General features: G+C 45.3%; 1 protein-coding gene across 3 annotated transcripts; it reads left to right on the top strand.

The window, feature by feature from the left end:
• The first annotated feature begins 3,006 nt into the window (after window positions 1-3,006).
• Window positions 3,007-12,931, top strand: CNBP (CCHC-type zinc finger nucleic acid binding protein). Of its 3 annotated transcripts, none has more exons than XM_081247588.1 (5): window positions 3,007-3,176; window positions 10,402-10,539; window positions 10,638-10,728; window positions 10,878-11,081; window positions 11,945-12,931. In XM_081247588.1, exons 2-5 carry the CDS (start codon window positions 10,416-10,418, stop codon window positions 12,060-12,062), a joined length of 537 nt encoding a protein of 178 aa, XP_081103714.1. In that variant the 5' UTR covers window positions 3,007-3,176; window positions 10,402-10,415; the 3' UTR covers window positions 12,063-12,931. The 3 variants fall into 3 exon arrangements, with proteins under 3 accessions (XP_081103714.1, XP_081103716.1, XP_081103715.1); XM_081247590.1 differs by having other exon boundaries at window positions 3,009-3,176; window positions 10,402-10,518; window positions 10,638-10,730; window positions 10,883-11,081; XM_081247589.1 differs by having other exon boundaries at window positions 3,011-3,176; window positions 10,638-10,730; window positions 10,883-11,081.
• Window positions 12,932-13,168: the final 237 nt, after the last annotated feature.

A 13,168-nucleotide genomic window follows, 5' to 3' on the forward strand; every position in this document is an offset into this window, starting at 1 on the left:
TCTCTCTATATTACCTGTTAGCTATTTTTTTTAAGGGAATTCCTTTATTTTTATTATTTATTTATTTATGGCTGTGTTGGGTCTTCGTTTCTGTGCAAGGGCTTTCTCTAGTCACGGCAAGCAGGGCCCACTCTTCATCGCGGTACATGGGCCTCTCACTATCGCGGCCTCTCTTGTTGCGGAGCACAGGCTCCAGACGCGCAGGCTCAGTAGTTGTGGCTCACGGGCCTAGTTGCTCCGCGGCCTGTGGGATCTTCCCAGACCAGGGCTTGAGCCTGTGTCCCCTGCATTGGCAGGCAGATTCTCAACCACTGCGCCACCAGGGAAGCCCACCTATTAGCTATTGTTAGTACTGTATAAGTGCTTCCTATTTCAGGATCTAGCTTAGTAAGCTATGTTTCTGCTTTAGAAGCCGACATGAGAGGTGGAAACAATTTATTCTCCTTAACCTTAGTTGCATACTTTCCAAGCAAAGTCAGAGACTATTTCCCTGTTGGCAGAGAAAACAAGACATGGAAGGGTTTAGAAGGATATACACGGTATCATCTCCATTTAACAGCAGGATCTAAGGCCTGTGCTGGACAGTCGGGCATTTTAGGCAGGAATTAGGAGTTGGCAGATATTGCTGCTCAACTGGCACTCATTTGAAAGAATCCTGAATCATGCTGAATCACAGCATTTTAGCTGGTCCTTTGAGGACACTGAATACTTTCTTTTGGGCCGTGTCATCCTGCAAGATCTTCAAGGGCATGGTCTGTGTCTTAACTCACCTTTGTAACCCCTGCAATGCTGCGCACAATACCCTGGGTTAGACTGAACATTGGAGGGCAGGAGGGGATAAAATACATCTCCAGGGGAGGGAAACATAATAGGAGTCTCTTCCTTCAAATACACTTGGCAGCTTATCTTTTGAGTGGGGTGGCCTTTGCCCTTTATTTTCAAACATCGCTAGTGAAACAGGTGTACCGAGGCGCATATCCACGCAACACGAGTCACTGTAGCTCAGCTCCATCCCACACCTTCTCTGGGTCAGTCAGAATGCCTCATGACCAGACTGGCTGTATTAATAATAGTCATTGCGGAAAGCTGGACGCCAGGTAGAGAAGAGCCATTAGCTGTTCCTCCCAGAGCCAAACAGCAAAGACCACATTATGTTTCCATTCCTCTACTTAAGTCTTTTAAACCTATAGAAGAACATTGTCTAATATCTTTATTTCACACCCACCCTTTAAGTTTTTAAAAAAATATTAGGAACATTCAGTCCCTGCGTCTATAATGAATAGCAAATATTTTATGTAGCACTGTGGTTGGAATGGTAAACAAAAATCAAGTCAGAAAATATTAATTTATGGTTCCTACAACAATTTTAATTCATCCTCCTGGTGTGGCGTGGAGGCACCCAGGCTGAACTTCCTACATAGGCTCTTGTGTTGCACTGACTCACTGTTAGGGCTTAGGAAATCACTAGTTGTGTCTGCAATTACCACACTACGCCTTACCTCAAGATATTATAAAGATTCAACAGTTAGGGAGGGGAAGTCCATGAAGCTGTATAAGCTTCTTGGTAATAAAACTATGTAAGCACAAAATACCGTCTTATTATTGGTCACTCTGGTGTTGTAACTTAATGCATAAAGTGCCAGGCAATTCAATCTTATTGGAAATGGGGACTTTTCGTACTTAATTTTAAAATGTTTTTACTTTAAGTTGCCTTAACAACAGTTTTTAAAAAAATCATTGGTCCTTAAAATAGTCCATCCACTCTGATAGTGGTCTCTTGAGCACTACGTTGAATACAATCTGCTAAATGCTTTACAATAATTAAGTGATTTGAATCAGGTTTAACCCTGACTCTCAGCATCTGAGCTCTTAACCACTCTGCTATACTACCTCCTCACAACATGATTTAAGAAGCCATACAGCCTTGCGACTAGGATTCAAATGAGGTGAAATCAGGGGAAAATGAATAGCTCAAGTCTACACAGCCACCTGTGGAACTAACGCTACAAATAAGGACTGATCACCCCAGTTTTAACATCTTAATAACAAAAGATAGGAGCGCTTACTTTCCAAGTGTAAGTCATTAAAAGAATGAAAAATACACTCCTGGCATGCATCAGCCAACATGGGCCGTAGACTAACCTCAAGAGCACACCAAGTTTAGTTGAGGCTGAAGTGATTTTAGGGCCTTTTAGGGCTCAAGAGACTGGGACTCTTACTTTTTTTTCTCTTCATGTTTTTAATAAAGACCATTCCCAAATGGGACACAAAATTCTGTAACTTCTTAGTTTACCACTTAACAGTTTGACTTTATTCCACCTTCACAGAGTATCTATGCTATATATACAATGTCTTTTGGAGAAAATCTAAAGGCCTTTCGGGACCGTGACAGCCCAGGCCGGGTGGCCCTCCTGTAGCAGGGAACGTCACTCATCACATGCTCCTCCGGTGACAAGGGTGTTGGGGCCGAGGTCGCGGGCTGTCCTTCCACCCCCGCCCGCTCCCCAGGGAGGGACTTTTATTTCAAAGCGGGTGTTATCAGTCCTGCAAGTGGGAGCTGCGAGGCCTCCGGGGCTCTGCCTGGGCCCCAGAAAAACCCAAACGAATCTCAGGGCTGCGGGCCGCAGCCACGGCCACCTGCGTGACTGGGCAGTCCGACTTTCCCAAGCCGAGAGGCCCCGGAAGTGGGGCCGGGCTCCGGCCGCGCCAGCTCAGGGTCCGCGGGCACACGCTTTCCGGAGCCCGCCACCGGGAGGAGTCCTCCCGGCCCCACGCGCACCACAGCCGCCTCCCTGAGACCCCATCTCGGCGCCCCTCGGCGCTGCTGCCAGAACGGTCGCCGAGCCAGGAACCCGACATCCCCGACCCTGAGAGGCCGGATCTCGGAGCGGGAAGGCCGCACGCGGGGCACGGCGGGAAGAGCCCCGCCCGCCGCGCCGCGTCGGGCGGGGCGGCCCTCCCCACAGGCGGCCCTAATTGGACGGCCGAGCCCCGCGCGCTGATTGGCCGCGTGGGCGAGGCGGAGGAGAGCCGTGTGCAGCGGCGTGTGTGGGGCCGTGTGCAGACCCGCGTGTGGCGCAGGCGAGGACCCTGAAAATAAACAGCCGCTGCCTCGCGAGCCGCCTTCTCGGCCTGCGTCCGAGTCTCCGCCGCTGCGGGCCCCTCCGACGCCGAAGGTGAGGCCGCGAGCATGCCGAGGGCCGCAGTGCGGGGGCCGCGGGCGAGGGGTCGGGAGCAGGGAGGCGGCGATGGCGGCCGCGCTCCGGCCTGCGCCGCTGCTGCGTCAGGCGGGAAACGGGCCGCCGCCGCCCGGCCCCGGACTGCGCCCCGCGGCCGGCCGCCCTCCCTGCAGCCCGGGACGCGGGGCCGCCGCAATCGGGCCGCCGGGCCAAGGCCGCAGCCTCGCCGCGGACGAGGCCGCGCGTCCTTGGGGCCGAGGCGGGGGCTCCGGGGCCGCGGAACCTAGGGCGGGGGTGGATTTGGCGGGAACGTGCGGGGAGGGGGCCGTGTGTGGGGGAGGGCCCTGGAGCGGCGGGGGGCACGGGGGCTGGGCCTGGCGCGGGCCATGTGCCAGGGGCTCTGTGGGCTTAGGTGGGGCCTTGGAGAAGCTCTCCGTTTAGGGTGGGGGGACACCCCGCCGGAAGGCCCGTGAGGCTTAGGGACTCGCTCTGCCTACTTCCCGATAGCTTCTCGCTTCTTGAATTTTTATCGTCATTGACATGCTAAGTTACTTGTTTTACGGTGCAGTTCGGGAAGGGGCAGATAAGGCCCGCTTTTCTTGAGTCAACTAAGTTACGGAGGCTTTTTAAAAAGCCCGTTATCAGAAAAAAGCATGAATTTGTCAAACTTCCAAAATCATGGCAGCCGCAGTAACCTTTGCATCATCTCTTGGATAGGTGAGACGAATACAGTTTAATCTGAAAACGAGGCGAGAAAATTAATTAGCCAGTCTCCATTTGGATTTTCCAAACGTGAAAACCTACTTTCGAAGGGCATAATGGCCCACATTTGGGTTTGGGTGTTGATTTTATTATGGGTAAAGCTTGTGCTTGTTGCCACATGTTAGCCACATGGCCGCAGCCACAGGGCACTTCCAAAGGAAGTGACTACATCTGGTTTTGGGGGTCTTAGGAAAAGAAAACATTGCTCAGTTTTCATCTGTGGCTTCAGATAGTGTGTTTGAGGCAGTATTCAGAAGTATCCACGGAAAGGGTAGGGTAAAGAAGCCAGGAGTCGGGATTCGTTTTTTTTCTTTTCAGGAGGATTAATTTACGTCCTCATCTTGTACCCCCAAATGACAAGTTTTTAAAAACAGGTTTTTCCCTTTTTCCTATTGTTTGACGCAGTTTTGGGAGAGAAACATAACCAGTTAATTTCTGCATCAGTGAGTCAGCCTTAATTTAAATTAAGAACTTTGTTATTGTTTTGCTCAAGCCCTGTAAGTTGAGTGTAAGGTTTTGAGGTTCTAAAGAGACGGATGAAAAGAAGTTCCTACCTCTTAGGCTTTTTGTTTTCCCCTCTGCAAAACAGTTATTTTCAAATGCTTCTTAAAAATTACTGTGATGGAGGCTTAATCAAACACCTACAAAGTGCCGCGTACATAGTTTCATGCTGTTTTTAGTTTGTTGAGCCTGATTCTTGTCTACAAGGAGCTCTCTGTACTGGAATATAAAAGGAATAATTTATTAGGTTCCCAAGGGCTGAATTAAGGACTTAAAATTTTTCCAAATCGCAACTCTTGGCAACAGTATTTGAAAAAAGCTAACAGTATATATTTCTGTACTTACCTAATATGTCACAGATAAATTGGGTAAGTTTTTCTCAGCAACCAAAGGTCCACATTCCTTTTCATATTGATAACAAGCTGGGTATTTCATACGTGCAGTCTCTTTAAAATATTTTGAGCCAAATCAGTGGAAAACTTAAGGGGCATTTATTACACTTGCATTTGAACATCTGGAACAGGCCGAATGCTATATTTTTTAAGGTATTATAAGCGAGTTTTGTGATACAGTTTTGTGATTGGATTCTTTTTACCTTTCTTAAAATCTAATTGAAGTCTGTGGTACCTAAATGGAAGCTTAAAATGGGTACCTTAAAGGCAGTGGAACCACAGTTTGACTAATTGGAACGATTGGTCTGTTGTCTAAACGCTTGACCACAAGAGAGATTTTGCTTTTTTTTTTCTTCCCCTTGCAGGAGTGAGAGTCTCTTTTAAGAATTGCTGGCTTCTTTCCTCTGCCTAGCCTTCTGACAGTCAGTGGAGAGCAGAAGACTGGTGCCAAGGCATCCTGGCCTGCTGTGTGGAGGACACTCTTTCTGTACTGGCTCACTTAATAGAACTCTTATCCTGGCAGTGTCAGATGCTGCCGCAGTAAGGGCGTGCTGTGGAGAGATTCACAGCAAAGTGTACACCATTTTCATGTTGTAAAAAAACTGCTGGAATAATGAAATAGAGCTTGTGGCTACCAACATTCACGTTGTGAGCGGATGGGCTCTGTTAATCAGGACTGAGAGTGCAGCGTGGTGGTCGCCTGGAGTGGCTCCGTAATTGCAGATGAGGGTATTAACTAGGGAAGTCAGCTTGCCAGTCTTTGGTCTGTGGTGACACTCCTAAGTTCTGCCTCAGGAAGAAGGTTAAAATCTCAAGTGGCGTTAAATTCATTCATGGGTGTGGATTTTTAGAAACGTACCAATTCTAGTTGTATTTTGACTTCTCTAAATTGGTGCGCTTTTCTGATAGCATTTTCATGTACTGTATCACTTAACCCTAACAAAAGCCTCTGCAGAGGACTGAGAGCCAACTGTTGAAATCCTGACTCTAGAACTTTCTGTAGGGTTAGCCAAAAAGGTCAGAAATAAGATGTTATGGGAAAACCCGAGTGAACTTTGTGGCCAACCCAGTAGTTGTGTGGCTTTGGGAAGTCGTTTGATCTCAGATCCTATACAATAAATTTCCTTATTGTAAAATGGGGACAAGATTACATGACTAGCAAGGTTGTAGGAATTACAGATAATGCATTTATCAATCCTTGACTTATAGTAGGTACTCAGCTACTGATTAAAACCCTTCAGGGCAGGCAGAAATGGGTGTGAGTAGCATTGCTCCCAGGACTGGACTCTGTTCTACAGTATTCTGGCCAGAACGCAGGTGGTACACAATATAACTTGCTTCCTTCCATTCTATCTGTAGTTTATCTTTATTTCAACAGTTTGAAGTGTTTCAGTACCATGTTGGAACTCTGAACCAGCTTTTTAGGGCGTAGAAATGGGTGAGTGCAGTCAAGGGGCAGAAGCTCCCCTTGGCCTCAGTGCAGTTTAGGTCAACGTGGATGAGTCAGGGGTAACCCTGAGTTTGGGGAAGGTGACTGGGGATGCAGCAAATGTGAATCGATATGGCTGTGTTAGGAAAACAGTCTCACCCGATCCTCATCAACTGCCTTATGTCACGTTCCCCACTCCCCCCTTGCCTGTTGCTACTTATTTTAAATGTATTTATAGAGTTAATGGTCTCTTATTCGTTGGAACGCGTTGTTAGTCTTGACCATGTGCTGTGAAGATTTAAGTAGTTTACTGGCTTTGTTCTTAGTATGAAAAATATGGTAGAATTACATTCACGAAGACATTTGTATTACCATTTGCGTTTTGGTACCAATTCCAGGATTTAAGCCTTAAAGCCTAGACGAGTGCGGTGTCTGTAAAAGAGGCCTCATAGCTTAGTTCCCATGGCCCTCACGGTGGATCGTTGCAAACCGTATGTAGACTGCCTTACTCCTCCTGCTGCTGGCATGCCTTGTGCTCCTACGACATCTTCACATGTGATTTATGTCAATGAAAATTCAATACACAGCAGTCGAAATGGAAACAGATCCTGATTCCTGTTGTTGAAAATGTGAAGTCATTAGGAATTCACCCTTTTTCTTGTCTTACCTCTAATCCATTCCACTCAGGAAGTAGATTTTATGAGATGGGAAGCTTGAGTATAAGCAGAGTTGGGCCCACTTCAAGCCTGCTGTGTAGATTGGTTTTGTTTGTTTGTTTGTTTTGGCTGTGTTGTGCGGTTTGCGGGATGGATGCCCAGAATCCCAACCACTGGGCCACCAGGGAATTCCCTGGACTGAATGCTCATCTATCTGTCTACAATCCAACTTAACTGGGAGAAGAGTGGAAAGGCAGGAATAACTGTGTAAGCAGTGGACATAAGTCCATACTTTTCTAAAATTGAGCACCTATTAAGCACAAGGCACCTGGTACTAATCTGGTTACAGATCAGTTTTATCTTCCTCAAGACAGGAGAGGGGTCAGGTGTCTTGAGGTAACGCAGCAGGTGGTTAAGCTGGGTTAAGTGGTTAGCCCTATAGTCCCCAAGTCTTTTTATACTGTGTGAGGATACATGGGTGTAGATACAACAATGATTTTTAGCAGCAAAAGGAAGAAAAATAAGCTCTCCTACTGCCTGGCAACAGTGAAAATATGGTATTTGTTTTTTAAATTCGTGTATATGTTTTGTAGCATTCCATAAAATGTTGCTGAGAGCCTGGATGGCAAGTTAGGGGTCCTGGCTCACTTTCTGATTTTAGTCACCTGGAGTGAACATTTCTCAGTTACACGTGGGGATTTTACTAGACAATCTGAAATACATACTGAATTTAGAGTGATTGTAGTCGATCCTTATTGAGTACGTAGTTGAAAATACATCGTTAACTTTTTTTGGGGGGGAGGCGGTGCTACGCGGCTTGTGAGATCTTAGTTCGAACCCGGGCCCCAGCAGTGAAAGCGCTGAGTCCCAACCACTGGACCGCCAGGGAATTCTCAGCATCGCTACTTTAAATTAATGGTGCAGCACCTCTTTTGATAGCAAGAATTCAGGTGTTTTATTGTCAGTACTTACTGGATTGGATCGGGTCTGTACAAGAAACACAATTTGTTTCATTCAGCATATGACTGTTGGTGCCCCCCCACCCCCCAAAAAAACAACAACCACTGAGCGGTTAAAAATACTGAGTTATACTGCTACCAAAAGGATAATTGTATGGGGTATTATGATTCAAAGGTGAATTACTTGGTGTCTGCTCTGAAGGAATATGATAAAAAGCAGAATGGTAGTGCAGAGTGCCCTGGGTCTTACTAGGGATTAAGGCTAGCTCCAGGCTGGGTGGTGTGGTCAGGTTCTTTTATAGAGTTGGCCCTTGAAGGCTGCAAAAGGTTGTGACAGGCGGGAGAGGCGGGGGTGGGGCAGCCAAGAGCAGTGGGAGTCAGGGAGCCATGATAGCTTTGCAGCTTTGTCTTACCACCTCTAGTTTTCCTAAGGGATAATGGCGTGCCATCCTCTAAAGACCTTATAACTACATTTGTATGTAAGATGAGTACCAGGACCAGTAGCAGGCCTTAAATAAAAACATAGTGGGAATCAGCTGGGTTAATGTTACTAAAGAGCCCTGTCACAGAGGAGTCGGTGAAAATGTAGACCAGCTGACGGAGGTCGGCTTGGCCAAAGAGGGAGACACAGTTCATGGAAAGGCCACACTTAGCTCAGTCAGTTCTTGAGTAGCTACATTTTTAAAGCTAATATTTGTAGGCTAAAAGTAAGCCTGCAGTTTCAACTGCTGACTTTATTCAGGACACTGATAAACATCTGATGACCCATTGTAACGTGTTTCCTTTGTACTTTACCATTGTGAAACGAGGGCCTGTTGAAGCAGAGTCAAGGGGGCTGCCCGGAGCTATATCAGTTCTGGAGCTTTGCAAGTGCATATTGAACGTTGGGTCGTCACTTTCCTAAAAGATACGTATCTTGTTGAAATAGAAAAATTATAAAGTGCTCAAAACTTGTCGGGTTGCCTGGATTACCTTGTGAAAGGAAGTGATTGTTTGTGCAAAGAACTCCTTGGGACCAAGAGTTAATGTGCTCAGATTGGTCCCGGGTAAACAGAAGATGCAAAATGAAAATGGGGTTGGGGGAGGACGACGTGCCGTAAGCTGTGTTTTTCTGTGATCATTTTATGTGCCGTCCGTTTTTTAATCATGGGTATTCTCTCTGGTGGAAACCAGCCCTCCCCATGACTTAGAATGCCAGCACCCGTGTAAGAAGGCAAATGTAATTTTGCAAAACTACGTTTTTAATCTTCGCTGACTGGTTTCATCTGACTAGGAATGTGCATTATGCATTCAGGCACTTTCCCCTACCCCCTTTTGGTAATAAGTTTATACAGCAAGTGGCAAGAGTTGGTAGAAAGATGCCTCTGAAGATTTCTCCTGGCTCTGATTGCAGAGAGTTGGGATAGGTAATGAGTTCTTTTCAATATTTGATGATGGAGACTTGAAACTTGAGCATAATTTTTAGTCACTAGATTTCTCTACAACGTGTCTTAAAAACTTGGTTTACCATTGTTTGACACTGGAATTAAGGGTAAAAATGTCTAGCTATGGAAGTGTGGAAATGTAAAGGTTACATTGTTTTTAACTAGTTTGTTTTTTAAAGGCCACTTCACTGGGACTTTGTCCTGCAACATTCCATTCTGTTCTATTCCATTCCATTCTATTCTATTCTAGGAATAGCCCGTGCTTATTTTTAGGTTGTTACATAAGAAGTATAAAATGCATTTGCTTTAGTTGGAGTTTTGCTTTTATTTTGAAACAATACCCAATAAAGGAGTCTACTATGAAATTCGAAGTAACCTTGTTTTAAATGTAAAATTACAGAAAAATTTGGCAATGGGAGAATAGAAGAGGGAAAAAATGGTCCCAGTGCTACTGGTATTTTACTTCGGTGTTCCTCTTTGTCATTTTTCTAATATTTTTAAGGAGACAAAATTGCCTGCCTTTTTTCTAACGTGTCTGCTCTAAATACTGAATCAGTACGTAGTGCTGCAGTTTAATTAGGCACTGTGTTAGGGGCTAAGGGCGCAGAAGAGAGTGTTTCTTCATCCTCTCTCAGAATCCATACTACAGCTCCACTGGGTTATTCCAATTTTATAACCAGTAAATGACTTCCAATTGCCCACAGTAAAGTTTACTGGCTTGTAACCATGAAAATGTCCATTAAGTTGGACCTGGAGCGAGGTATTACTGATTATTTCTAATAATGGGTATTCATGGATACTAACCCTGTAAGTCCCGTCATCTCATTAATGATGGGATTAACATGTATGCATAATCTTAATGATTATAAAGATCACAAGTTTTATGAAAACGTATAATGTTTTTAATGTGTTTTTCACTTTAATATATTTCATAATAGATATATAATGCCTACATATATAGTTATGTGATTGTTTTTCTAACCAATATATTGGTTGGCTTTTTTTCTCCAGAATAATTATCCAGAAATACACTAAACGGGGAATAAAAGCTAAAAGTAATTTCAAGTGGTTTAATGTTGTCATTTTTAATGTTTTGAAGATCTGGCTGCAGCCATGAGCAGTAATGAATGCTTCAAGTGTGGACGATCTGGCCACTGGGCCCGGGAATGCCCCACTGGTGGGGGCCGTGGTCGTGGAATGAGAAGCCGTGGCAGAGGTGGTTTTACCTCGGATAGAGGTATTTTTGTCGAATAAAAAATTTTGAAGTACTTCAGTATTCATAAGTATCAAGACTGGTCTAATTAGCCAAATTCTTTTTGTTTCTGCCCCAAATAGGTTTCCAGTTTGTTTCCTCGTCTCTTCCAGACATCTGTTACCGCTGTGGTGAGTCTGGTCACCTTGCCAAGGATTGTGATCTTCAGGAGGATGGTAAGCATTTAACACTTCCTCTTCGTGCGAGCATGCACTGCTGCGTTGAAAGACATTTTCCACCTGTGAGGGTGTGTGCTGTATGGTTTGAAACGTAGCGGCGTCTGTAAGGTTTTATAGTCTTGGTCTGCTTCTTTTCCTTATTGTTGAAGCCTGCTATAACTGCGGCCGGGGAGGTCACATTGCCAAGGACTGCAAGGAGCCCAAGCGGGAGCGAGAGCAGTGCTGCTACAACTGCGGCAAACCCGGCCACCTGGCCCGCGACTGTGACCACGCAGACGAGCAGAAGTGCTATTCTTGCGGAGAGTTCGGACACATTCAGAAAGACTGCACCAAAGTGAAGTGCTATAGGTGAGTTGCTGGCCTGCTGCTGGCGGCGAGCTCACTGCAGGGGCTCCTGGAGAGTGAGTTGACCATACATGGGAGGGCCTTGGGGATAGTACATTCCCTGAGGTGGCTGCGACTGTAGGAGAGGTTTCCGGCCTGCGTAGCCCAACTTTCTCTGCCTTGGGCAGTGTCCTGCTGTGATGCCTGGTGGTTTATAGCAGCTGGGCAGCATGCAGCACAACTTTGGAATTTTTAATGGTCTCAATAAGAATGTTGGGACTTCCCTGACGGTCCAGTGGTCAGGACTCGGTGCGTGCTTCCACTTCAGGGGGCATGGGTCTGGTCCCTGGTCAGGGAACTAAGATTCCGCCTACTGTGCAGGGTGGGCGCCCCCCACCCCGCCCCACCGCCAAAAAAAATGTTCTGTTATAATAATTTGGGGTTCTCAGATACTTTGTAGGAAACCGTGTAATTCATACACACAAATCTTTTGTTATGAAACCAGAAGGCTCTGACTGTCTGTTTCATATAATAATATGTACACGTGAAAGTGTAAAATTTTATATAAGTTTTGATATGTATATACCTGTGAAACCTTAGGGGTTAATTTGTATGAAACTATAACATTGGCCAGTGTTTTGGTTGTGGTGTTGGTTGGACTCTTATGGCAAAGGTTTTGGTTTTATGCCTTAGGCTGCACAATTGGGTAGCTTCGCCATCAAATTCCTCCTTTTTGGTCTTAGTTTAGGGGATAATAAGACTTACTGTCCGGAAAACAAAATTGTACTGGTTTTTGTTGCGTTGTGTTCTGCAGTAGCTGTTGCTTTAGTCCAGTTCGGCATTTTCTGAGCGCTGTTAACGAAGTTGTTCTCCTTTCCTTTCTTTAGGTGTGGCGAGACTGGTCACGTAGCCATCAACTGCAGCAAGACGAGTGAAGTCAACTGTTACCGCTGTGGCGAGTCAGGGCACCTTGCACGGGAGTGCACGATCGAGGCCACGGCTTAATTACTGTCCTCTGTCGCCCCTCCTTTTCTGATTGAATCCTCTTCACTGGCCAAAGGTTGGCAGATAGAGGCTACTCCCAGGCCAGTGAGCTTTACTTGCCGTGTAAAAGGAGGAAAGGGGTGGAAAAAAACCGACTTCCTGCATTTAACTACAAAAAAAAGTTTATGTTTAGTTTGGTAGAGGTGTTATGTATAATGCTTTGTTAAAGAACCCCCTTTCCGCGCCACTGGTGAATAGGGATTGATGAATGGGAAGAGTTGAGTCAGACCGGTAAGCCCATTCTGGGTTTCTCGAATATGTTCCCATGTAGGAGGTAAAAACCAATCCTGGAAGTGTCCATGAGCTTCCATAAATAACTTTAATTTTAGCATAATGACTGCCTTGGATTGTCTGACCTCAGTAGCTGTTAAATAACATCAAGTAACATCTGTATCAGGCCCTACATAGGACATACAGTTGACTGGGAGTAAACAAAATAAAAACCAAACATGCGTGTTAACGGCTGTGCGAGAAAACTTGGGATAAAAGCCTGAACAGGAACGACTTCCCCGCAGCGTTGATGCTGGGTAAACAGATGGCGATGGCAAAGGTGTAGAACACATTTTTTCAAAGACTAAATCTAAAACCCAGAGTAAACATCTATGCTCAGAGCTAGCATAATTTGGAGGTATTCAGGAATTGCAGAGAAATGCATTTTCACAGAAATCAAGATGTTATTTTTGTATACTATATCACTTAGACAACTGTGTTTCATTTGCTGTAATCAGTTTTTAAAAGTCAGATGGAAAAAGCAACTGAAGTCCTAGAAAATAGAAATGTAATTTTAAACTATCCAATAAAGCTGGAGGAGGAAGGGGAGTTTGACTACAGTTCTTTCTGTTTCAGATTTTCATTAATGTATATAGTGCCAAATGCCATATTAAACGGGGGAATGTGGAGGACTGAAAGCTCACAGTTTGGACTTTTCTTTTTGTACTAAGTCATGTCTTCAATAATGAAAAATAGCTGTTACAAGGAAGCACAGGCTTCATATACTTTGGCGTCAGTTGTTTTGCAGGGATATAGAAAATTTAATTCGTTCTAATCCATTCATTATAATGATGGCC

The sequence above is a fragment of the Mesoplodon bidens genome (assembly GCF_964165515.1).
Source record: "Mesoplodon bidens genome assembly, chromosome: 10".
Lineage (NCBI taxonomy): Eukaryota > Metazoa > Chordata > Mammalia > Artiodactyla > Ziphiidae > Mesoplodon > Mesoplodon bidens.